Below are 27,325 nucleotides of genomic sequence, written 5' to 3' on the forward strand. Positions count from 1 at the left end.
TTCATGTATGTGCTGAGGTAAATTTTTTGTAGAAGTTCTATCTCTGGAAGTTTGTTTCCAGAAATGACATTTCAGCACCAGCTTCCCAGTGTTACCATAGTGGCTGTATCCGTACTGTGGCAGAATAGGAAGAGCTTCTGGAGCTGACCAAGGTTGTAAGATCTGGGACACTCCAGGTGAGTAAGAACACAGAGAACAAAATGCGGTGAGGGAGTGCAGACACCCAGGGCAAGACAAAACTCTGAAGTCAGAGATCAGGAAGCTTCAAATGCACGTTTGATATGTTTTCACGAATACAGAATGCTCTTCTGTGGATGACTCCAGAAGGAAATGAATTGGTATTACAACAGAAGTAATTGCAGTTCATGCTCATGTGGATAATGCTGAAAGTAGTGGATTATAAATTGCCAGTTCATTTAAATCAATATAGCTCTACTGACACCATAATTGAGATGCCTGCTCTTAAGCTTTGCCCTAAGTGTTTTGATGGATTGTCAAGTTTTCTTTCTTTCAACCAAAGATTTCCAGCTGCACTGCAGTAAATCTATGAAGTATTAATGTCAATGTGATAGTAATAAAGAGACTGATTTACTAATAAATTAGGCATTCTTCTGCCACACTAGAAAAGTTTGAGGAGTGCTAAACTTGAATCCATGGCTTTCAAATTTTGTAAAGCTGAGTTAAACCATCAAACTAAACCCACTTCTGTGAAATGCTTAATAATGGTATTCATCATTTTTGTTTTGTTTCGTTTTGTTTTGTTACAGAATTTCATAGTAGTTGGAGATGGAAAAAAAGAATGTGTCACAAGAACAAAACTGAACTAAATGATCTAATAATATTTTATGTTCTTTTTAGGTTCAATGTAATCTTATTGGGCATCAGCAGTGGAACTGTTCAAAATGGTTTATGGTGAATTTTTCCGCAGACCTGGCAAAGATGCAGAACTTATCAATTTGAATGTGGGTGGCTTTAAGCAATCAGTGGATCAAAGCACTTTGCTCCGATTCCCTCATACCAGACTTGGGAAACTTCTCAAATGCCATTCAGAAGAGGCTATTCTAGAACTATGTGATGATTACAGTGTTGCAGATAAGGAATACTACTTTGACAGAAATCCCTCTTTGTTCCAATATGTTCTGAACTTTTACTACACCGGTAAACTTCATGTCATGGAGGAACTTTGTGTCTTTTCCTTCTGCCAGGAAATAGAATACTGGGGGATAAATGAGCTGTTTATTGATTCCTGTTGCAGCAATCGGTACCAGGAGAGGAAAGAAGAAGGTCCTGAAAAAGACTGGGATCAGAAAAGCAATGACAGAAGCTTTGACTCCTCTAATGAAGAATCATCCATATTTGATAAGGAGCTGGAAAAGTTTGATAATCTGTGCTTCGGTGAAATAAGAAAGAAGATCTGGGTCAGAATGGAAAATCCTGCTTACTGCTTGTCTGCCAAGTTAATTGCCGTGTCCTCCTTGAGCGTTGTCCTGGCATCAATCGTGGCCATGTGCATTCACAGCATGCCTGAATTTCAAAGGCTGGATGCCAATGACAGAGAGATTGAAGACCCTGTGCTGGAAGCTGTGGAGATTGCGTGCATCATCTGGTTCACTGCTGAGCTAGTGATCAGGCTCATCACCGCTCCAAGTCAAAAGAAGTTCTGGAAGAAACCATTGAATATCATTGATTTTGTCTCTATTATCCCGTTTTATGCCACCTTGGCTGTGGACACAAAGGAAGAAGAAAGTGAAGACATTGAAAACATGGGGAAAGTGGTGCAGATCCTGCGGTTAATGAGGATATTTCGCATCCTGAAACTGGCCAGGCACTCTGTAGGACTGCGGTCTTTAGGCGCTACTTTGAGACATAGCTACCAGGAAGTTGGTCTTCTCCTTTTGTTTCTGTCTGTTGGGATTTCTATTTTTTCAGTTCTTGTCTACTCAGTGGAGAAGGATGATGACTCTTCAGAACTCCACAGCATCCCTGTTTGCTGGTGGTGGGCAACCATCAGCATGACTACCGTTGGTTATGGGGACACTTACCCAGTCACACTTGCTGGAAAGCTGCTTGGCACCTTATGCATTATCTGTGGGATACTAGTGGTGGCACTTCCAATCACCATTATTTTCAATAAGTTCTCTAAGTACTACCAAAAGCAAAAAGATATTGACCCAGACCAATGCAACAATGATCGCAAAGAGAAATGTAATGATCTACCTTATTTTAACATTAGAGATATTTATGCAAAAAAGATGCACTCGTTCATTTCAAGCCTTTCCTCAGTAGGAATTGTAGTCAGTGACCAAGATTCAACAGATGCCTCCAGTATCCAAGATATGGAGGATGTTTATCACACAACTACTTTTGATAATGGTGCAGGAAAATGAGTGGAATCACTTTCTCTTTTCCTTATTTTTCTTTTCTGAGTCCTGGTAAACATGGACTTAAAGACTTCAGTGAATTTATTAAGTGCATTTAATTCTCAGGGTACTTAACTCTTAGCCATATTTGGACATTCTTTGCTCTGAGGATGCCATACAAGCTTCGTCGGTTACAAGAGGCTTTAAAATACGCCTCATGTGGTAGTTTGGTTTTTACACAACTAATGATATGTATTTTCTTTGAGGAAAAATGTCAGGAAAACAGTTTTAAATGTGAGGTCATTGTTTCCTGCAGCAATATGATAGCTTACACAGAATCTTGCTGCTGTTCAAGTAGATGTATATTGCAAACATATAAAACCTATGGCACATCAGTGGAGTTTGTACTGAAAATATATCAGAAGAAAGAAGGAATTATCTACATGTAAAGCTGTGCTCACTAACACATTTATGTAATCCTGGTGTTGGGAACCAACTTGGGACAGAAAATGTATTGGTACATAGTGTTCTTACTCCATGGCAGCATAATATTTATGAATTTCTTTCCAAAAGCACAATGCATACTTATTTTGTTAAAATAAATTAATCCCATTGTGCCTATATTTTTCCCAGCGTCCCACCTCTCGCATGGACAAGCTCTGACAAGTCCTGAAGGTTCTAAACCAGGTGCATCAGGATGAAACTTGAGGCCTAAGGCCAGCCAGGAGCTTATTGTACCTTTTTAGCCACCATCTCTGCCATTGCGAATCTGAGCTCTTTTAGTGCCTGGAGAGGATCCTGCTGTGATTAAGACCACCCCAGTGGCTTCCTTGGAGGCTTTGTTTTGTGGGTACTGAAGTCAACTGCCACGGTGGACTTTAGAAGTTACTGCTGCATGCTGTCAGCTCTGCTGGAGGATGCTGCCTCAGTGTGTAAAAGCAAACATGAGCAGCATCTTTGCTGCACTGGTTCCCAGTCCAGGGCTGTAATGCCAAGCACTGGAGATGTGTGGAAATGCTCTCCTCTACCATATATTGCCACTCAGAGGTAGGGTATGAACTGCATGTGGGCACCCATATGTTAACCTATTGCAGCTCATTTTTTGAAGGTCTTCTGCTGGGGATGGCAGCTGTCCTGGCTTGTACTATGGGCTGGAGCAGTGCTTATGGCCTGGCAGAGCTCTGCAGCACTCTTTGTTCCTCTTCTCTCCAGGGATTTCTTATGCAGCCAGCTAATCCTGCTGTGGTTCAGACTGCATTTTCCAGGGGTATCTGAAGGGAAAGCTGGCACTGGAAGCCCCCCTACAAGGAGTGCGTAAGAAACTTGGGAATCTCAGAAGTCAGTAATACTTCTGAACACTCTTTTTATTTTATTTTTTTTTAGTAGATGCTGGGCAGTGAAGAATCCAAGCTACTGTGATGTTGATGTTTTGCTTAAAGAAAGACTTCACTGTTTTTTTGTTGTTATTATTATTTTTTTTATATCATTTAATCTCGAATGGGCTGAATCCTGGTAGCCCTTAGTCAGTTTCTATGCAGGCAGATCAAACACAGTAGGAACTGACTTAAAGACTGAGTAAACCCAGACGGGAGCCCATTTCTAGCCTCTGCAGAGTAGCTCAGAGGGCTGTTTTTTCAGGTGTGTATCAGGATTTCTGTTGTAAAGTACACTGAGTAAGCAGCTGAGTTGCACTGATACTTGCTGAGGCACAGAGCTCCAACCTCTTCACAGGTCAGTGGAACAAAAGAGAATGGAATGGACCAACCTATACCTTGGAAAGAGGTGTTCTTCAGGACGGTTGTTCACCAGAGTAGTAATGTGAGACTTGGGAACACTTTGAGTTTTGGAGAATCTTCAGAATTTGGCTTATTACTTGCTGAGTGTCATAAGGGTATGTGATGCTTCACAGGTAATCAAAATTAATTCTTCCCATTGTAAATGCAGGAAAACCAAAAGGGAAAGTTAGCCTACATGTGTTTTGTTCTTAGTGAACAGTTAGCATTACAAAGATGCAATGATATAAAATAATAAGTATGTATGTGCATATGAATGTAATAGGAACCAGCAGAATAACAATATAAAAATTGCTCTGTCCAAAGAAACTCTCTTGGTATGCTCCATATGTAGATCATGTTGTTGAAATTTAAAAGCAATGAAAAATATTGTAATGCAACAAAAACGGCAAGAAATTTGTATTAAACAGCTGAAAAAACCTAGTATTGATAAATCTCTTTTTGTATATTAAGCATTACACAGAAATAGTACTAAATAGTAATTTGTCATAAATTGAACTACCCTTGATCGGTCACATACGGATGTGGTACAAAGTTTCTCTGGCTTTTTCCGCATAAGTTGATCTTGCAATGCAGTGAGGCATGTCTTTTAGACTGTGTAATAAGAGGGAACCCTTGTGCCATGCAAAGTGCTATTTTGATATCTGGGATAACGCCAGAGCCCTGTTCAAATCAGGTGTGTTTTTCAAAAAAGCTTTGTTGTAATCTTTTTCCTTTGCTGGAATATTTCCAGCACCTTGCTTTCCCATAAATGGGAGCAGGGTGTGAGCTGAAAGGTGCTGCTCTCAAAGCAGAACGTCAAGTCCTGTAATGTGCACTGGTATGAGAAAGTGACATAAATTTTGAGTGCCATAAAAAGCAGATGAGAGTAAATACAGAGATGCTGCATGCTCTTTCTGCTAGTGGAAGTTTTACAAGAAGAATTTTCTATCAAAAATTGAACGTTAGAGAGGACTTGTTTCCTATTAATGTCCTTTTTTGTCTAGAGTTGCGTATTATCAAGAAATAGTATCAGTGGAAGGCAGATTATCTTTAATGCTTTTCTTATTCCTGTACCTTTTTCCTGTATGCTTTTCTCTTTAAAAATGCTGCTTAAATTCTCTCCACCCAGCTGCTGTTTCAGATAAAAAAAGCACGAAGGAGTTATGTTCAGATTCATGTCCCATTTTGCATGGGAGGGAATTGCTGGTCTTTATACAAAACAGCTTCCTGGCACATCTTTAGTTTCTTTGTCTTGATTGCAAACACCACCCTTTTGCTATTCAGTTTTTCCACAGCAGCATCCATCCTTGTGTAGTTCTGTCCCAATGCAGTGTAGAAAGGGCTATGGCCCAGCATGCCTCAGCTCATACTCGGAGCAGCTCTGCACTGCCACCGCTCTCTGGTGTGTATTACAGGAGCTGAAAGGCAGGTGTGGAGGTGTAAGAAAGGAAAGCTTTCTGAGTCCAGAAGGACATCTCTCATTCATCTGGCTGGCAGCAGGTAAAGCTTAGCTGAGGTGAAATGAGCAAAGAATCTTGCTGTATATCTCAGCACCCTTTTTTTTTTTTTTTTTTGAGAAAAGGTCACATAAATCAGTGTGGCGTAAATCAGTGGCAGAGCCTAAACATCAGCTAAATAAATGATAGCACGTCTGTGCTAAGCAAAGTAACAAAATATCTGCTACTTTTTAAGTATAATTACTGTCAGGTACCATAATGCAAAATATTAACTATTTAAAAAATCAAAGAATGCTGAAAGTGTCAGGCAGGTCTGTCTGGTAAGTGCAACATGCGGTCTCATCTGGGCTGGGATTTTGTGTATTAATGCTTTTATTAATTTCCACACATCCGTAATGAGCAGAGCAAGTGACAGAAAGACACTAAGCTGCAGAGAGCTTCTCTAATGTTTTTTGATTAGCTGACAGTGTTTGTGAAGCTGCTAATACCTCTTTATCCACAAAAGAACAATTCTCAAACAAAATCAAAATAACCCTGTGCTAGAAGTGCAATTTGTGTTTGATAGCGGTAGCTCAGCTGCAGTCGGTAAATACTGCTGTCTGGTGCTCTATAGCTGCAGTGCTGCTGCTTGTATTGCTGAGATGTTTATGCTCTGTCAATCAGGAGACAGCAGATGCCATTAAACCATCTCAGCACTTTCTCACTGCACCATAATTGCATATCTCTTCTAAGCATAGCAAAAATTCGTGACTTGCTGAGACTTAAAGCTGTAGTTAATTTTTCATGATGGGCCTATGGTCCAAATATGATCTAGCAGAAGAAGTCACTGTGTGCCTCTAGATAGAATCACAGAATATCCCAATTTGGAAAGGATCCATAAGGATCATTGAGTCCAACTCCTGGCTCCACACACTACCATCCAAAAATCAGACCCTCTGCCTGAGAGTATTATCCAAATGCTCCTTAAACTTTCACAGCTCAGCCCTGGGGAGCCTCTTCCACTGCCAATGCCAAGGTCTGGCAATCAGTGGATATTGCACCTGCACATTCATTCGTACTTTTTTTGTTTTGGGGTGCTAGTTGAATTCAGGCTTCTCAATGTCACATACAAAGATAGTCACAAAACATGTACAAATGTGCTTTTCAGAGTTCTCCTTTGTATGCACACTAGAAGCATGTGTAGGAATGCCTGGCTCACTGAATGACTGGAAGTGCTTGGTATAGGTTACAAGATTTTTCTATTTATTTCCAATCTGGATGTTACCCTCCCACCCAGCTGGAAAAGAACAAACAGCAGTAATTCTTAGTTAAAGAATAAAAAGCAAAGCTCCTTTGGCTTTTCAGTATAATTAGATTCAATATCAAACGTAACTACTTCCTTGAGGAACAACCTACATGTCATTTCTTTTTAATTAATATATTAGAGAGGGAAGTTTTTGCTTGGGATATTGGAAGAAATGCAGAGATCAAAGGCTCCTTCATCTATGTACGCATCAATTTTCCAAAACCTCATACACCAGTGGGACAGAGAGACTTTACAGGACCCCTGACAGCCCAAACCTGCAGGCCAAAGACCTGCTGAGGCCTGGTTGTGGAGGAGAACTCATCTCTGGCTCTGGCTTCAACATTATTCCAGGAATGAGCAGTCTCAACCAATTCCGTGTTCTGCTGACTAAAAGCAATACCACGTGGTGACTTATTGACGTAATCTGCTTTCACTGTTTCTTTAAGACTTTTCACAGAAGGACAAAAGAATGTGAATTGTAATTTAATAGCATTACAGTGGTTTCATCTCTAGTTATTCTCTACTATTTAATAGCATAAATACTGAGTTTCCTAGTTATTTTATGACATGCATTGCTGTTTCCACTGCACTGCTTGTTATAACTAGCACACAACTGTGCTGGAGATTGTTATGGCCTGATTTAGAGTCATTGTTCTAGGAGCTCTTTTGAGTCAGCACAGACAAGGGCACCCTGGGCTGCATTCGCTTCCCCCAACTTCAGCTATTGTGTGGCTGGTCCTTTGGGGTTCCACTGCCAACAGACAAAAACAGACCTCCTCAGGAGACAGCACATCTGGTGTGTTCAAAGCTCCTGTGTGAAAATGGGAGAAATGTCTCTGTTGGATATGCAGTAAGAAAGCAAAACAATGGCCTGAAGTTGTGTCTGGGGAGGTTTGGATTGTATATTAGGAAAAATTTCTTCTTAGAAGGAGTAATGAGGCACTGGCACAGACTGCCCAAGGAGGTGGTGGAGTCACTGTCCCTGGAGGCGTTCAAGGACCGTGGAGGTGTGGCACTGAGGGATGTGGTTAGTGGGCACGGTGGGGATGGGTTGGGGTTGGAGTAGATAATCTTACTGGTCTTTTCCAACCTTGATGATTTTATGACTCTATGATTCTATAAGGATATATGATTTTGTTAGGCTAGATGTCTGGCCTTTAGGTACTTAAAGGTAGATGTGGTGCATTCTAGACCACTGGACAATCTACTAGTGCTAGACCACCACTGATGCTTCTGTCCTCCTCTGAGCATTGTGTGTGTAGGATGGACTGTGCTTCTGATATAGATCTCTGAACCTGGGTGACATAGAGACAGACACAGGAATTTATGTTGAAGTCTGAAAGCTGCTCAGTGTTAGCAGCTGGGTAAGCATTAATCCAGTGTAGCATTTCTGAAGCCAGCTTCCTCTGCAAGAATCTTTTCCCCAGAATCTTTGCTAGCTATCTCTTAGTCTGGAATAACCTGCAAGTTGAAGTTCAGCCTCCTGTAATAATTAAAAAAAATATACCTAATAAAATACCAGAGAGAGCAAACTTGTATTGGCAGAGGCAGGCACAATATGCTGACAGTACTTTTGCAACTCAAATTTGCATTATTTCTTGGCTTCCTGTAAGCTACATAAAATATTCTGACTGTGCCATGTGTTATAAAGTCTATCCCTGTGCACTAATATAAATATAATACTGGAGCCAAATCCCAGTATTGCAGCTGTGAAGCCAGAAAAAAAAAATCTGACCTTGAAGAAACTGCTGAAATATTGCTTGGCTACAACTGCTAAGGTTGTAGCTATCTCAGTGGTGGGGAAAACAAGGGGGCCATGCACAGGTGTCAATAGGTGGGCCTCCCTTTCCTCCTTTGGGTATTCACTTCTGAGCTCTTGGTGGTGCTGAGGGAGCTGTGTGGCACTGGGGACCATTCCTGAGGCTGTTAAGTTTGTGGCTATCTGTCCCTAGGAAGGGGTGGGTATCAGTCAGAGAACTAGGAGGTCTGCATGAAATAAATAGCACTTTGGAAGGTAGACTATTATCACTGAATTCAATGTCTGTCCTCCCTCCCCCCACCCTGTACCTCTAAGAAGCAACCTGGGAGAGAAAGCAGAAATGAGGGAGAAGCTCAGGGCAATAGTATTTAGTTGCAGCCATTTGGAGGCTGCTATTTGTTGTGTAATCCAAGTGCTTTTGGGGAGTCACAGGTAGAGGTTTGTACACAGAGTTAAAGCCATTCCGTTAGCTGCAAGAATATATTTTGTGTTGCAGGCACAATAATTCTTGAGGGTAGTTTCTGGGTGTGATGCTGTATCTGCTTTTCATATTGACTGGAGTTTGTATTGTTCTGAAGTGTTAACATGTGGGTTGATGGTTGGACCAGATGATCTTATTGGTCTTTCCAACCTTAATGATTCTATGATTCTACATGCTATAAATCATCACTGCAGATTCTACCTCATTTCATAGAAACCTAGAAACTGTGAGCATGAGGGGGTTCTGTCAGTTTCTCTAGTCCAGCATTACTTTTGACAGCACAAATAATGTGTATTTCAGAGAAAGGGATTCTTTCTGATAGTGAATGGTGATAGAACAAGAGGAAATGGTTTTAAGCTAAAAGAGTGGATATTTAGACAGGATACAAGGAAGAAGTTTTTACAGAAAGGGTAGCGAGACACTGGCACAGGTTGCCCAGAGATGTGGTGGATGCCCTATCCCTGGAGACATTCAAGGTCAGGCTGGATGGGAATGTGAGCACCGATAGAACTGTAGGTGTCCCTGTTCAGTGCGTGGGGGTTGGACTAGATGGTCTTTAAGGGTCCTTTCCAACACAAATGATTCTATGATTCTGTGACTTCAGGCTGCTTTTTATCAATTATTTGAAGACCAACTTAAGTTGTTCAACAGGCATATAGATATGTCTGGCATCTAATTCTGGGTGGCATAACCCCAACTATAAAAATAACTATCCATCTCTTTGTTCTTTGTTTGTATGTTTGTTTGTTGTCGTTGCTTTGAAAATGACTTTGCAATCTTGCATATTTGGATTGTGGGAAAAAGTGTGGTGAGTAAATAGCTCACTGTGCAAAGAGCCAGTTTAGTGCTTGGAAGTGTGTGCAGGAATTCTGTGTGAAGCAGGAGGGTGCTAGTGTTTGGGGGCATGGCTTCATGAGCTTCCTGGGTGGAAGGAAAAACATTTTTTTTGTTTTGCTTTGTTTTCTTCCTCCAAGTAGTTTAGGGGGATATGGAGAAACAGTCTCGCTGTGCTTTGCTAATAGTGTTGAATGAGATGATGGGCACACTGTTAAAAACTAACACCAATTTTTTTAAGTAAGCACTCCCATCCCCTGGGGCAATCAGTTTTTATTTGCCATTCCAACTTTTTTGATCACTGTTTCAAATTTTATTTCAAACACAAAAACAACATACCAGAAGCACAGTAATCTTTTTCTTTGCCAGATATTTTAAAGATTAAATTAGCTGTAGTGATAGGTGTGGAAAGGGAAATGGCTGGTGGGCAGGATGTGGGGGGAGGTAGAATTTTTAGAAGTCATTTTGAAATTCTGCGCTTTTGCCTTTGGCATCACACACTTTTTCATTCTTATTTCTCTTCCATAGTGACTGAAGAATCAAAATAATATATATATATTTTTTTCTCGAGATTCTTTTCAGACACTTGAGCCTGAAGGAGAAAATACAGCACGTGTTATATGTTGTAGTCAGCAGGAAACAGAGTTGCCAGTAGGAGCAGGCATGTGTACTCAGGTCTGCTGAGGCTGTGCTGCATGTGATGTGTTCAGTTTGGGCCCCCCACTGTAAGAAAGACATGGAGGCCCTAGAGTGTGTCCAGAGAAGGGCAGCAAAGCTGTGAGGGGCCTGGAGCACAAACCTCATGAGGAGGGGTTGAGAGAGCATGGTTGTGATGGGCTGACAGCTGGACTAGATGATCTTGGTGGTCTTTTCCAACCTTGACAATTATATGATTCTGTGGTATATTATTACATGTTTTGAGAATGAGTTACGCTCTCGTGAGAAGCATTTCTAGCCAACATATAGATTCGTGTAGGTATATATACTTAATATATCTTAAGTCACAAAACTTAAGTTCTGGCAGTATTTGATGAACAAAAGGTTAATAGAAGGGATGAATCTAGTTCTGTTCTAGCAGCTTTTGGTAAAGTCATGTGCTTTTTGCTTTTAGACTGCCTTTGTAAATGGGAGGCTAGTGATTTGAGTCTTTTGTATATCTAGATGTATACACACTGATTGGACAGTTGTCAAAGCATTATTATGTGAGCTTTTAGAAATCTGGCACTGAAGGTAAACTCTGTTCGCCTACCATGCTGGCACTTGCTGAGGAGCTGCTGCAATAGAGTGGTGTGTGGTGCATGCAAAGCAATCCCATTACACAACACAGTGTAAAGGCAGAATGTAGGCCCTTGCCAAGAATGCTCTGAGCTGGAAGTCAGTTTTTGTGAGTTTGTTTTCATGATATTGTCACTTGCTGAAAACCTCTGTGTGCACCTCTTAATAAGTTTTAAGTCATCCCAGTACATTTTGGGATATCCAGAAAGGGCTTTGAAAATATGAAGTTTCACTGAAAACAAACACTGCTATGAGAGAGAAGAGTTTCCTCAAAGACTTTTTTTCCTAGCTTTTATGCCCCTGGCGCAGAAGTAGGAGAACATAATGTTGGTGAAATGTCAGTGTTAGGAGAGTCTGTTTAGGGCCATTGTGACTCTGTATGAAAATAAATGATGAAGGAATCTGGAAGCTAGGATAGGGAATCTGTTTGCAGTACAAATGAGCCATACAGCATTTGTACACACTTGGGGTGCTTGGGATGATGAATGGAAAGATGATTTCTCTGCATCAGTGGTTTTCTGTTGTATAGCTGCACCACATCAGCTTCAGCATTTTCTGTCGTATCCACATCTTTCTCAATCTGATGCCAATTTTTCTAAGGTCTTTGTGTTTGTAGTCTTGAAATCAGGAGAAAGGCAATGAGAGTAGCTGGAATGAAGTAAAAGAGAAAGAAAAAAAAAAAAAAAAAGGATTGGTGGCAAGAGCCGTGCTGCAATGATACTTTGCTGGGAAATATTGTCCCCATGTCTTGAAACTTTTCCTCTCCTCTCCTCCTACAGAAAAACATGTTCCATGGAAGAGGACTGCGCCATAGCATGACTTTTGCTAACTTCAGTCTCCTTTCTGCTGTTCATTTAAAAGTGGGGGAAGCACTGTGAGTGTAACCTGGAAGAATGGACAGACCAGCTCACTCCTTGGTCTTTTTCACTCTGTACTTAGTATCACAGAATCATAGAATCATAGAATGGCCTGGGTTGAAAAGAACCCCAATGATCATCTGGTTTCAACCCCCCTGCTATGTTCAGGGTCACCAACCACCAGACCAGGCTGCCCAGAGCCAAATTCAGCCTGGCCTTGAATGCCTTCAGGGGTGGAGCATCCACAGCCTCTTTGGGCAACCTGTTCCAGTGTGTCACCACCCTCTGTGTGAAAAACTTCCTCCTAATATCTAACCTATCCCTGTCTTAGTAGCCATTCTCCATTAGTAGCCTGTAGCTCAAGGGTTTTGGTAATACATTCCCCACCCCTTTGACACACCATGCATTAAGGTATACAGTCCACACAATGTTTGCAGCTACTCAGCAAACTAAAATAAAGAGTAAAGGCAGTGAGATCATGAACGAATGCTTTATGTTTTGTTATCCCATATCTATTTTCAGCATGTGGTTCCTTTAAAATGCAGGTGGCTTCACCATCACAAATGTAGTTCAGCAAACAAGGTCACTACAATAAACCTTGCATGGGATGATGATTTTTTTTTTTTTTTTTTTTTTTTTTTACTTTTGGATGGAGGAAAAAAAGAGAAGTGCATAGTGTGGTGAGAAAAAAATATATATATTTGAATAATAACTCTTGTGGCAAAATATTTCCAGTTATTGGAGTGTGATTGTTTTGTTGGACTAAGTAATCAAAAATAAACTATATATATTGAGCATTAAAAAAAGGAAAGGAAAGAAAAATTGCTGACTTTTCCTCTCTCTGACTTCTTTCACAGAGATTGAGATACCTGTTTGGCTAGTCAGATGATGAATCACTTGTTAATTAAGAGGCCAGAAAAGTAGCTGAAATAGGAATTTGGGATCTGAGGTAGCCTAGCATGGAGGAAGCCAATCCTGTAAGGTTTTGACACTTTAATTAAGAGAGATCTTTGTCAGTGTGATGGAAACTCAGGTGCTGGCAGAGTGTGCATACAGAGAAGCTTTTTGTTACCATAATTACTACAGTGTTGGAGGGATCAGAAGCAAATTCTGCTCCCATTGGGAAGCCCAGATTGCAGATATTTCCATAGAAGCAGGCATAGACTGGGCGGCACAGAGTGGGGCTGGCTCAGGCACACTGCTTTCATGGTGAAGAGCAGCAGCTTTGGGCTGCAAAGGATTGGGATCTTCCCTTGTGACTCCAGTTGATGTTTCATGTGATCCTATGCCAGCCATTCTGTCATCCAGCACTTCTGGTTTCCATCGTTTCTTTTGCCTCTCTTTTCTGATATTTAAACTATGTAGGACAGCAGTTTCCTCATCCTATACAATCCTTTCTGAGGAGGAGTGTGATGATCAAAAATGGGGTGGTGGTGTTGCATAAGACCTCATGTTACTGTGAAAAGTATGATTTCATGACTTCAGCTGTGGAAAAGTGGAAAAAAGTTGAGGTCTTGTTGGAAAAAACTGATTTTTGTTCTGGCCAAGCTCTTTAAAACAATCTGTCTTTAATGAAATGTCTTTAATGAAAAAAATCATCCCCTGTGCTGTCCTGTCATAGTTATATAAAAAGTAGTATGTTTTTGTAAAGAGGACAATAGATTTTTGTTTGGTTGCTGAACCAAATTGTTTGAAAGATCCATAATTTAAGACTCCTTGAACTTTTTTTTCATGTTTCATTTGATTGTGAAGGGTTAATTCTTTTTGCATCTAATTAAATTTAGGCTGGTTTAAAATTTTACAAAAAGTTTCACAATGAAAGGAGTTTTTTTTTTTTTTTTTTTTTAAGAATATGTTGAAATTCAACATTTCAGTATCTCTGGAAACAAGATGCTCTTAGAAAATTTCACAATGAAATGTGCACTGTTCCAAAATCCCTCCTGCCTTTTTTGTTTTGTTTTTGTTTGGATTGTTTGCTTTGTGGAAAATTCCCACCAGCCAGCGGCTGGATTCAGAAATAATTTCCTTGTCACAACCTTTTTCAATGAATTCTCTATTCACAAAAAAAAAAAAAAAAAAAAAAATCCATGTTGCTTCTGTGGTTGCATTAGATCATCCATTGCCTTCTGCTGTTGTTCATGATGTTCAGTTAAGGGTTAGTAAGGAGAAATGAATGGTCTATTTGGTTGAGATGGGAAGTAAAAAGCTGATACAAGAAAACCATATTTTAAGAAAGGAAATGAGCCAATTTTTTTTAACAAATTTATGAGTGAGAGCTTCATTATTAAGCATACTTAAAAAAAAAAAACAAACAAACCAGCAAACCAAAACATGAAAAGCCTGGTGGACCCCATCTGTTCACCCGATCCTTTAATGGGAATCTAACTGTGAAGTGTGATCAGAAAGAAAATTATTTGTTTTAAGTAGTAGTTACAAATGGGTATGTATGTTCCTCTGGAATAATTGGTGAATGCATTTCAAAAAGGGCTCTTTCCAGTAAATAAACTAGCATCAGCCAGTAACTGCTTACTGGCTGGTAAGCAGAAATAGAGCACTGAAGTGGATAGATGGGCTCAAGAGAGAAATTGTTCTAATATTATTATTTAATGTTCATGCTTTTTACAGAAGAGGAGACTTTGACAGATATAACATTCTTTATATACGTGAAATTGTGAAAGGCTTTTTTTTTCCTGCACTATTTAGGGAGTTAGGGAGCTGAGCTCAAGCCAGCAATAATGAAGATGAAGGGTTGGTGATAAAAGTTGCCCAAGGATTCCTCCTGCTCCCCTGTGACACCTTGTCCAGCCCCAGATCCAGCTGGTCATTATCTCAGTCACACTGACATAAATCTGTGTCAAGATAAAGGAGATTCCAAAAATGAGCCAGGTTTAAAAAAAATAAAATAATTCTCTGCTGAGTCATGAAAATCTGAGTAGTTGGAAGGGTGATCTGAGCTTGAGAAGTTGGAAAGCCTCTGGATCATTGTCTTCTTGGCGGACACCCAACTTTTTTCAGTGACTCCATAGTTGTGGCAATAAGTCAACACAGCATAATTTGTCAGTTTTCTGAGAATGGACAAATTTCCTCTACTGAGGGCCTTAATCAGTGGCTTTAATATGAATTTACTGGGCTAGATGCCTGCATCACAAAGGCCTGAGTATTGAGGTATGAAGAGGAGACTTATAGGAAATGTGATCCAATTTTGTACATTTGAATTTCAGTTGTAACAGTGTCTTGGGCTTAAGTGGAGAAGTTGATATCCTCTGTGGTGCCAACTAATACTTCCCATGAAGGGCCTTCAGGGATGAAATTGGGAATACACGTCAAAAGATACTGAAATGTCTTCCTAGACAGTAAATTGATTCTTGAGGACATGGACATGAGTGGGGTACTGTGACAGTCTGCCAGGAGCAAAATTCCAGGGCTACTCTTGATTTTTTGCATATTTGCCTATTTTTTTCTTGGTAGGGCTCATTTGACAATGTGAGCACTATACAGATCTGATTTATCTTCCCTGAACCACACTTTAAATGAAGTGCTAATATTTCCATTTCATGTCTGATTTTAAAAGTTAAAGCATGAAGCAGAAATATTTAATCTTCTCTGTGATCAGTTTGATTTGTTGGAAACACCTTTGCGTGTAGCAGTGAAAAAGTTTTTCTTGTGTGTTAAGTATAAATGTTATGGCATAGTTATTAATATTTTGAGGATATAAATAGAACTGAACTGAACTATCAAAAAGAAATCCTGATCCTTACTTACATAAAAACATGTCATCTGCAGGAAGTAACAAGTTTTAGTGGCTCTAAATTAATAGTTTTCCCTAAAAACTTTCTTCCAAAAGAAATTTCAAAATCTCAGCCTTTCATTGTGATTGGGAATGGTTTTTGCTTTTGTTTCAATTTCTGTGGCAACAGGAAATTTTGTTTTCTTACAGGCTTTGTGCACATAAATCTGATTTCTCTGGTCTCTTTTGAATACATCAGCTTGCATTTTTATCTCTGCTAGTACTTCAAACCTCTATCCTTAACCCTTTAACTCTGTTCAGTTCATTGAAACCCTATCTCCTTAGGCAAAACAGTTTTTCCATATTTTATTAATGTTTTCAGATATCATTTTTTTCAGTCTATCAATATCATAAATATAACCACATTTGGAGTAGAAATTGTATTCTTTTCTTATAGGAGTATTGCTATATTTCAAATGAGTTATAGGAAATAAATTTACTCCAGATCTGGCTTCAAGGTTGTGGAATAAAATCTTTGGACTATATCACTGTAAATTCAGGACCTAGTTTTCTTTACTATGTTTTGTTTCCATTAATGTATGCTATTGTGTTTGATGTACTGATTAGCCATTCCACATGTGTTCTTGAAGAATGCCTTATGCATAATACGATTGCTTCACAATTATTGAACTTCGTACCAAGTTTCCTGCAGTTTTGAACAAAATATTTCAATTGATTTCTGAAAAGATGTCAGAATTCTACGTTTTTGAAACTTTGTTGTTCATGGAACAAATGATGAAATCTCATTGTATTTGTAGTGCCAATCTGAGCCCAGTCAGATTCCTTGCTTGGTTCCTCTGGCTTGGATGCATGCATTCCCTTCACTAGAGGAGAGAATATTTTCCCCAAAGCACCCCCAATTTTTTGGCCCTTTGTCATATACCAAAATAAGGCAGCACTCATAGCAACTGGACATGCAGATGTGCAGTCCTTTTTCTTGGTGGTTAAGGAGAGAGGAGCCAGCACTCCTGATATGTGAGTTATTGGCAGCGCGATAAAGCTCTGAACGAATTAGTGTGGGAGATCAAACCTTTGAGCTCTGCTTTACCACCACAGTTGTTTGAGAACTTTACAGAGGAATAGAAAAAGATTATGTTCTGAGGATTGCAACTTCCAGCTGCTTCCTAACTTTATAGGGAATGGTCTGATGATAGGAATTAATTTAATGTCCTTAAAGCATTAATAAGTTATAGCGTCCAGCACATTCAGGCAGTTATCTGCAGTCTTTTTCATGTATAGGTATATTCTATATTTATCCATGTCTTTGTGAAGTTGCTTCCCATTATGAACATAGATACATTATATATAGGCTTTGTTGATGCTGATATAATTGAGTTTTCCATTGATGTTGAGGTCTGAGTTTAATTATGACTTTGCAAACCTATTTGCAAGTCCAGTAAAACTGATCTGCATTTATTTTTGCTGTCAATGAAATATATCTAGCTTGTATTCATTGTTAGTATCGATATTTATATATCTGTATCTGACTTGTTTTTTTTAGCTGTTGGATCTCATTGCTTTGCTTGCATGAATTATCTGAGAAAACTGCATAGGCTCTGCATGTGGGAAGATTCTGTCTTCATATACTTGTGCGTGCCAAGCAAACCTGTGATGTTACTCTGCTGGTCTGAGAGTTGTTTTTATTTCAGATAAATATTTTTGAGACTGTATCTATTTATGACTTTAGCCTCTTGTAAATGGTTACTGCAGGTCATCTCTTGGCTGGTACAGAAGTAATAGTTAATCATACAGGAAAGAGAACGAGAGAAATTTGATGATTTCTTCCTGTGGGAAAGCAAGCAGTAATTTTTGTTCATTTTGAGCTCATAAATTAGTTCTCTAGAAGCTACATTTCAGCCTATGTCTTTGTAAATAGCCTTGTAAATATTTGAAATTACATTTCTGAATTCTAAGGCTGTAAAACAAGATTCCAGCACTTATTCCTAACTTAGCTCAAAAAAAGTTCTCTTTAATGAATTTTAGAAAATCACTTTCAATATAAAATATCAGCAGTGTCCCATATTTAAAGTTCATCCTTAATGAATACTGTGGGCCTTGAAATAATTGAGAATAACTTGTATCACAACATCTTTATTTCTTCTGGACCCTCCCATAAAAGCATTGTTAGGAACAGGGGCAAATCAAAGGAGAACATGCAGTGTAGCCACAGCCATCTCTGCTCTGTGAGTTTTAGCAATTTCTGAAGAACACCTTCCTCTACTCCTCCTGTTTCTGGTTCACATGAATGGGTGGAAGATGTTTATATGAATTTGGTTTTGACAGGTCCCATGTTCAAGGTTATTATTTCTGCAACTTATCTGTGCAGAGAAGTACATTAAAGGTAGTCCATGGGGCACTCTGGCCTTCCCAGGGATGGGAGCAATAGCTTACCTTCATTCTGTCTGGAAAACAGATCTACTCAGTCTCTGTCTCCCTTTTTTACTGAAATTTTTCTGCAAAATCCTCCCTCACTGTTTATTTTTCCTAAGACAACATGGGATAGCAGGATTCTGTTCACTGCTAGCAAAAAGCTTTGTCTTTTACTCTGTTACTGTGTGACTGCTGGTTTTGACAAAATCAGGGATTTGTTTTACGTGCTCAACTAATGATTTTCATACATCTGTAGCACCAGTAAACTACCTGGATCTTGGAAATGCTTCTGGTCCCAGTTTCAAATTGAACTGGCTCATTTTATTGGACATGAATGCATGTGGACACTTAGATCATAATTCCATTGCTGTGCATCACAACCCAACAAGAGATCTGTCAACCCCTGCTTCCCAATCCTCTCCCAACCCCAAATCAAATGCTCATACTTCTCTAATGTAGCTGTCTGTCATAAGTTTTCCAGAGGCTATGCACAGTGTGGAAGAACCACGCAAGGATGATTGTTTGCACACATGAGCTTTCCTTGGGAGTACTGAAGATCAATTGTATTACTGATATCAATGAACCTCTCTTTATGCCCACTATCTGAGGGACGTGGTTTATGGACATGGTGGTGATGATTGATGATTGAACTAGATGATCCTAGTGGTCTTTTCCAACCTTAATGATTCTTTGATTCTATTCTGTGATTCTTTGTGAGGTCCTTTTGGCAGGGTAGATATTTATAGAAGGAAGATTTTAGAACAAGAGTCAGATCAACCAGCCATTTTCATTAGTTGACTCTTATACATGCAAGCTTAGCAGATGTTCCTAGAAATGGTCAAACTAAGGTGTGGAGTAAACACAGATTAGAAAATACCTGCGTTGGACATCTCACTGAACATGAAGGTAACACAAAGCCCAGAAGTGTATGTACGTTAGACAACATAATTGTAGCCTAATGATTCACTTTTGCCTTCAAAACAGTGTGGAGAGCTCTAGCTGAGATCCACTGGAGGTGAGAGATGAGATGCAGAAAAGCAGCCAGTTGCAGACAGCTACTCGGCAAATAAACCTTGTTCTGTGCTAGTCCCAGTCTGAGTTTGCACAAGACAGTGGCAGCTATGGAATTGCTGAACTTCCAGGTCTGTGCATCATGTCCTGGGCTTACCAGCATTTATCAACCCTTCCAGCCGTTTTGTTTCTTTACAGCACAAAGAATTTACTTTAACTTTGACAAGTGTTATTGCTGGTAGAATGAATGAGAGTGTGAATTTATCATTAATTGATAAACTGGCTTGGGAATGATTTATTTGCATAAATATGAAATACAAGATTCAGCATGGACTAACAGGTAATCCTTTCAACTCCTCTTGATCTGACATATTTCCAGCCTATGGAAAAAGGGGTGAATAGAAGAAGGATAAGTTAAGAGATCTGGTGTCTTTGGCGATTATAAATGAATTAGACAATAATATGGTGTCTGTCTTTTCTTGGAGATAGATGATAGCAATTAGCTTGTCCATAGCCCGTAAGTATAAGCAGTAAAAAATACTTTTACTTGGGACTTTGAGGCTTAATTAAACAGATGGTTTCATTTGACCACGTTGTTTTACTTGATAACATTTGTTCACAAAATAGGTTGGAATAAACAGTTTCTCTTCTCTGGTTCCTTACTTCTGCACTGTAGATTGAAATTCTGTAAACCACCTCACTGGAAGTGGAGATTTGGTATATACTAGCCTTAAACTTAATGAATTAATGTCATTTCTGCAAGAGATTTTGGGTAGTGTTTTTCTAGTCTGTGAAAGATAACATTATTTTGTGAAAAGATGTTTAAAATAACTGGAGTGTTTGCTTTTCCTCTGAGGCATGCAGGCTTTCTCCTTCTGATCTGTTTAAGTATGGAAGATGTCATAAATCGGATTATTAACAGCCTGATCCAGAGGGTCAGTGTTCATCAGTAGGCAAAAAATAGATAAAAAGTAATTTGAAATATTTGAAGATGAGTTAATATATTTCAAACTTGTAATGAAGATCTGTGTATTGAATCTAGACACTTTTTAATGTTTTCCTTTCGATTATTGAATAGGAGTAGGACTTCAGAGATGATAGCTAAAAATTTTGAACACTTTCTACGAAAGTGGTGTTTTACAAATGATTTCTTGCCGTGTGTGGTCATCAAAAGGATTTTCCTCAGCAGTCCATGTGTTAGTACTCATAACCATGGCATTCAATAACATTTGTTTCTTGGTGCTGAATGAAGTAAGACATCATAAAGTGAAAATTCAAAACTTCTAACTTTAGTATCAGCTATTTGGAATACAACTTGTCCTTCACTATACTGGGAAGAAGTTGGACAAAGTAACTAATTCATCTGGCTTCAAAACTGAATAGATTCTCCCAGAAGATGGCAGTGCACCTATGAGTAGTGTTCTTCTGTCAGATATAAAAGCCATAACATTTCTAGCTATTTTTTGAATATTTTGTGCAGTAACAAAACCAAGTATTGAAAGTTGGGTGTAGACACAAATGGCAGTTTTGATCCTGAAATTGGAAGTGGACAATGTTGTTCCACAAAGCCCCTGTGTGCTGCATGGATGAGTAGTGGACTGGACACTATGGAGCAGGCTGGCAAATTGCTTAGCATTTTGCTACACCCAGCAGCATGCTGAAGATCCCCTTTCCCCTGGAATCCTTCAAATAATACCTCTCCAAAACCCACATTCATAACTTTAAAATGTGTGTCAGATCTTAAAATGCCATTGCTCACAGAAGAAAAGTAGAACAGTAACAGTAAGAAACACAGGAAATCACAACATTTAAAACTTTGGTTACTCTTCTGCTTCCCTGATTCTCAATGAAAAATTTATTTATTCGGACAAGGATCAATAGTATATGTTTAGAAATACCAAGACCAACTACTTCTATATCAGCTCTAGTCTAAGAACAGTCAGTAAGTGCTGTAAGTGTAGGGATATTTCCAGTTTGGTTAGCATGGCAGTAGCTGAAGGGTAGATTTTCAAAGCAGAACTATTTAATCTTTCGGAAATGTATCTACTCCTTATCATTTTATTTATTTCAGAATATTCAGTAGGGAATGCTAATATCTTTTTTAAAATAATCCACATTAATCTGTAGCTATAATTTGCAGAAAACAAACAAACAAACAAACAAACAACAAAACATCCCCAAACATTAGCTTTTCTTTTATGAACTGTTTATGCGAGTCTTTACATGTATGGACAGGCTCTTTTCGTGGCATACCTGAATGAGGAGATGTTTGTGAAGAGCAGAGGGGGAGCTGAGGGGTCCTTAGAAAAGCAGCAATGCTTACAGGTAAATTTTGGATCTCAACTTTGCCACTCATGAACTGTCACATACAGCTAGAGAACACTGAAATATTTATTCTTGGCAGCTTAATCTAAAAAAAGTTCTGATGTGGCTTGTTTGTAACCACTTATTTAGTTCTCCAAGCAGCAGAAATGCATTGACAGTGTAGGGAAAAAAAAAAAAGTAAAATAAAAATTTCAGCTATTTCTGTAATGTAAAGAAGAGATGAAAACCAATTGTGTGTTCTTGTCCTGCAGTCATATATAATTCATAGTCTTGTTTTACTATTTAGAAACTGTGGGTGCTGATTTTACTAAACTAACATGAGCTGCAACATTTCCTTTGCCAAAATTAAGCAAGAAATTTTTATTTTTTTGTTGTTTTTGCTTTCCTCCTGCAGTAATTCATGTGAGCTGTGAGACACATTAAATTTTGAATTTCTAGATGTCAGCCCTTTGTTTAAAAGTGTATTTGTTTTCCTCATGAAATGACCATCTTTAGCCTCTTGGAGGACTCATCTGTGATTGGATCCCTCCTGAGTGAGCATAAACTCAATCGGACAAAATCAGCCTTAGCACCTAAAGAGACACAGCAGCATCTTCCTATTGAAGTAGCCAACACACCTGTCTATCACATCCTTAATGGACAAAATCACAATCCTTAAATTCAATAAAGGGGACGGTGAAAGATTTGATCCTGTCACTCACTCACCAGTAGAGACTATTTTGCCAGTTCTCATTTCACCACCCCTGTGTCATGGCTTTGTGATTTTTGGTTTTCAATATTCCACGTCATAACATCACATGGGGCACTGGAAGTTTGACTGTTAATGCTCAAGTTCTGGGTACCTGCACGGAAGAGAAGAAGAACTACATTCCCCAGGGGACTTTGTGGTCACAGAGAGCAGATATAACTCCTGCCAAGGTCACCTGATGGGCTCTTTTTCGTCCACTCTTCTTTGTCAGCTCTCCTCCTGTTTCCCTGCTGCTCAACCGGACTGCGCATCTCACCTCAGCGTTATGGTGAGGCCTATCCACCTTTCGGACATTCTCTCTCTCATTATATTCGATTTATTAGCTTCAATTCGAATTATATTGTATTATGGTGTGTTATCTTGCGTTCCAATTCTATATTTAGTAAATTAGTTTGTTTCTCCTCAGATCATTGCCGCTGTTTTTAATCATTTGGGGTGCTCTGTTCCCTTTTTCCAAAATCCCTCCGCCCTGCCAGTCATGGAACTGGGCCGAACCAGCCGGTAAACTGTTGACATTCTTGGTGGAGAATGCAGGCATTAGCTACTTTTTAGCTTTTTAGAACCAATCTGTCTCTGCCCTCAGAGAGCTTTGTTGGGAAAGTTTATCTTTTTCACAGGTGCTCACTGAAAACTTGACCATGAAAGTCCAGGCGGACTGCCAATATTCTGGGATATTTGTAAACTTTGAGCACTGCTATCTTGCTTCTGTAAAGAGAAAAAAAAATGATTCCTCTTTCTCTTTTAAACCTGTTTGCAGAGGGAGCTGCTAATTTCACAGAACTTGGGATTTTTAAGCAGGCTCCCAGTCTCTCCTTTGAATCCTTTATGCAGTTTTTGAACGCTCACCTGATCACGTTGTTAATCTCCCTGAATTTACTGTTCATCATTTCAGTCAGTATTTGTATTTATCATATTTTGAAGAAGCCTTCCCCAAAACCGGAGAATACTGAGTGGCAGGGAGTGTGGAGAGGCTTGGGAGAGACTTTAGAGAGATGGACATCTTCCGTGTCGTGGAACTTTACTCCTGAACACCTAAAAGACCCTGAGAGCTTAAACACATATTTGACACAGGAATGTTGCGGCTCAGGCAGATCTGAGGAGGCACAAATGATTTGGGGCCTGGCTAATGCTTATCAGACCTTATTCAATACTATCCCAGAGAGGGAGAGAGTTTGTGAAATTGAGAGAGAGTGTCGGAGAGCTGAGAGGGAGAGTCTCAGGGAGACAGTACAAAATGAGCGAGAGAGTCTCCAAGCTAAGAAGGAGAGTTTCCAGGAGAGACTCTGAGCAGAGAGGGAGAATCTCCAGGCTGAGCGAGAGAGTCTCCTAGTTGAGAGAAAAGACCTCCAATCCGAGAGAGATGCCCTCCAAATAGAGAGAAACTTCCCACAATCCCAAAGAGAGAGTCTCCAAGCCGAGACAGAGAATCTTTGGGCTGAGAAAGAAAGTCTCCAAGCCGAAGGGGAAAATCTCCGAGCTGAGAGAAGGAATCTCCAATCTCAACGAGATGCCTTCGAATCCGAGCGAGACTCCTTTCAATCCAAACTTGAAACCCTCCAATCTGAACAGGACACCCTTCAAATTGAGCGAGACACCCTCCAATCTGAACTAAATTGTTGATCGATCTCTGAAAATGAATGAAATTCGAAGTCCCAGAAAAGACTTCTCACATCACCCAAATGAGCCTATTGTCACCTGGGTACTTCGATGTTGGGACAATGGGGCCAACAGTGTGTGGCTAGATAGTAGAGAAGCTTGCCAACTGGGTGGCATTGCTAGGGACTCAGCCATTGACAGAAGTATTAGTATATGCCAGAACCAGGCCTTTACCCTCTGGAAGATGATGCTGTTAGCTGTAAAAGAAAGATACCCCTTCAAAGACGATCTGATGCCTGAGAAAAAGAAATGGACTGATATAAAAAAAGGCATTGTTATTTGAGAGAATATGCTGTGATGGAAATGCTACATAGCCCCGATTTCATTCCTGATGAGCCAGATCAAGAGCATGATCCTGGGACAGTCAGGTACACCAAACATGTGCTGTACATTCACAAAGACTGCACCAGAAAGGTTTGCCAGTACATTTGCGGCAATGTATGGCAGAGGGGAAAGAAGACCCCTTATAAATGAACTGATTAATAAACTTCAAGACTTTGAATTACATTTAAGCCCTCTGCGAGCTTGTGTTTCAGCCATTGTAAAGGTAGCTGAAAAGCTGAACGGAATGGAGAGCAAGCAAGAAGATATAATAGACAAACTGTCTACTGTGCCTAATGCTGATGGATCCATGGTGGTAACAGATACATCCAATGGAGACCAGAATTCCCAAAACAGCCTACTGGAGGGGCTGATCAACTTGATTTCCTCCCAGCTGGTGTCATCCAATGTCTCAGCTATCAAAAGAAGATGTCCTCCTGCTCGAGCAAGTGACAACAGTAAGACTATGTCACATTTTGCCTTATGGCATTACCTACGTGACCATGGAGAAGATATGAAGGAGTGGCATAAACAACCCACCCCTGCACTTCAAGCACGGATAAAGGAATTACAAGACAAATCGACCACCAAGGTGAACTTCTCCAAAAAGGTGCTGCTGTTGCTGCAGACAACGGAAGTAACAAACAGAGGAGCCCAGCCCCCAGCCAGGGGGGGGAAAGGGATAATAGAGTATATTGGACTATGTGGATTAGATGGCCTGGCCCATTAGAACCACAGAAATATAAGGCCCTGTTGGACACTGGTGCTCAGTGCACTCTAATGCCCTCGAGTCACCAAGGGACAGAATCAATTTATATTCATGGGGTGACTGGGGGTTCCCAAGAGCTGACTATGTTGGAGGTCGAAATCAGCCTCACTGGTAAAGGTAAAGACTGGCAAAAGCACCCTATTGTGACTGGCCCAGGGGCTTCATGTATACTTGGTATTGATTACCTCAGAAGGGGATACTTTAAGGATCCCAAAGGGTATCAATGGCCTTTGGAATAGCTGCTGTAGACACAGAAGATGTTAAGCAGTTGACTGTTTTGCCTGGTCTATCAGAAGATCCATCTGTTGTGGGGTTGCTACGAGTGAAAGAGCAACAGGTACCGATTGCTACAAAAACGGTGCGTAGACGGCAGTACCGCACCAACAGGGATTCCTTGCTCCCCATTCAGAAGTTGATTCATCAACTAGAGAATCAGAGAGTGATTAGCAAAACTCACTCACCTTTTAAGTCCCATATGGCCAGTGCATAAAGCCAGTGGAGAATGGAGGCTGACAGTGGACTACCATGGCCTGAATGAAATCACACCCCCACTGAGTGCTGCTGTGCCAGACATGTTAGAGCTCCAATATGAACTGGAGTCAAAAGCAGCCAAAAAAGCAGCCAAATGGTACGCCACCATTGACATTGCTAATGCCTTTTTCTCCATTCCTTTGGGCAAAGAATGCAGGCCACAGTTTGCTTTCACCTGGAAGAGCATTCAGTATACCTGTAATCGTTTGCCCCAGGGGTGGAAACATAGCCCAACCATTTGCCATGGGTTGATCCAAGCTGCACTGGAACAGGGAGGTGCTCCTGAGCACTTACAGTATATTGATGACATCGTTGTGTGGGGCAACACAGTAAAGGAAGTTTTTGAGAAAGGAGAGCAAATAATCCAGATCCTTCTGCGTGCTGGTTTTGCTATTCAGCGAAATAAAGTGAAAGGACCTGCCCAGGAAATTCAGTTCCTAGGTATAAAGTGGCAAGATGGCCGTTGTCACATCCTGACAGATGTGATCGACAAAATCACTCCCACATCTCGGCCCACTAATAAGACAGAGACACAATCATTTCTGGGAGTAGTGAGTTTTTGGAGAATGCATGTTCCAAACTACAGCCTCATTGTAAGACCTCTTTATCAGGTGATACGGAAGAAGGATGATTTTGTGTGGGGTCCTGAGCAGCAGCAGACTTTTGAGCAGATTAAGCAGGAGATAGCCCGTGCTGTGGCCCTGGGGCCAGTAGAGATGGAACAGAATGTAAAGAACATCCTCTACATTGCTGCTGGAGAGAAAGGTCCCACTTGGAGTTTGTGGCAAAGAGCCTCAGGAGAGACCCGAGGCCGACCCCTGGGATTCTGGATTTGGGCGTACAGAGGGTCAGAAGAGGGCTACACTCCAACTGAGAAGGAGATCTTAGCCTTAGTATGAGGGGGTTCGGGCTGCTTCCGAAGTAATCGGTACAGAAAACACAGCTCCTTCTGGCACCTCGACTGCCAGTGCTGAACTGGATGTTCAAGGGAAAGGGTCCCTCATGCTATTGATGCCACTTGGAGTAAGTGGATTGCATTGATTATGCTGCGAGTGCAGATGGGGAACCTCAGCCATCCAGGAATCCTAGAGATGATCATGGACTGGCCTGAAGGTAAAAAGTTTCTAACATCACCAGGAGAAGAAGTATCACGTGCTAAAGATGCCCCACCATACAATGAAGTACCAGAAAATGAAAAGAAATATGCCCTGTTCACAGATGGGTCATGTCATATTGTGGGGAAGCATCACATATGGAAAGCTGCTGTGTGGAGCCCCACACGACAAGTTGCAGAGGCCACTGAAGGGAAAGGAGAATTGAGCCAATTTGCAGAGTTAAAGGCTGTCCAACTGGCCTTAGATGTTGCTGAATGGGAGAGATGGCCAATACTTTATCTTTACACTGACTCATGGATGGTGGCAAAGTCTTATGGGGGTGGTTACAGCAGTGGGAACAGAACAACTGGCAAAAAAGGGGTAAACCTATTTGGACTGCTGAGCTGTGGAAAGATATTGCTGCCCGAATAAAGAATATGGTTGTAAAGGTGCGCCATGTAGATGCTCATGTGCCCAAGAGTCGGGCTACTGAAGAACAGCAAAATAACCATCAGGTAGACCGAGCTGCCAAAATTGAGGTGGCTCAAATAGTCTTGGACGGGCAACACAAGAGTGAATTATTTCTAGCTCGGTGGGCCCACAAGACCTCAGGCCATCAATGAAGAGATG

The 27,325-nt window shown here is 40.4% G+C and overlaps 1 protein-coding gene across 4 annotated transcripts in view; it reads left to right on the forward strand.

The window, feature by feature from the left end:
- The window catches only part of KCNS3 (potassium voltage-gated channel modifier subfamily S member 3), a 444,844-nt gene that overhangs the window by 396,624 nt on the left and 20,895 nt on the right, over positions 1 to 27,325 (forward strand). For 3 of the 4 annotated variants that reach the window (XM_085218069.1, XM_085218070.1, XM_085218071.1), the window contains one exon: positions 859 to 4,699. The exons of the other annotated variant lie outside the window; for it this stretch is intronic. In XM_085218069.1, the coding sequence (XP_085074195.1) occupies positions 903 to 2,387 (1,485 nt within the window). In that variant the 5' untranslated portion in view covers positions 859 to 902 and the 3' untranslated portion in view covers positions 2,388 to 4,699. Of the gene's footprint in view, positions 1 to 858; positions 4,700 to 27,325 lie in introns of those variants that run through there. 4 annotated transcript variants of the gene reach the window in all.

Source organism: Meleagris gallopavo, chromosome 2, assembly GCF_905368555.1.
Source record: "Meleagris gallopavo chromosome 2, MGAL_WU_HG_1.1, whole genome shotgun sequence".
NCBI lineage: Eukaryota > Metazoa > Chordata > Aves > Galliformes > Phasianidae > Meleagris > Meleagris gallopavo.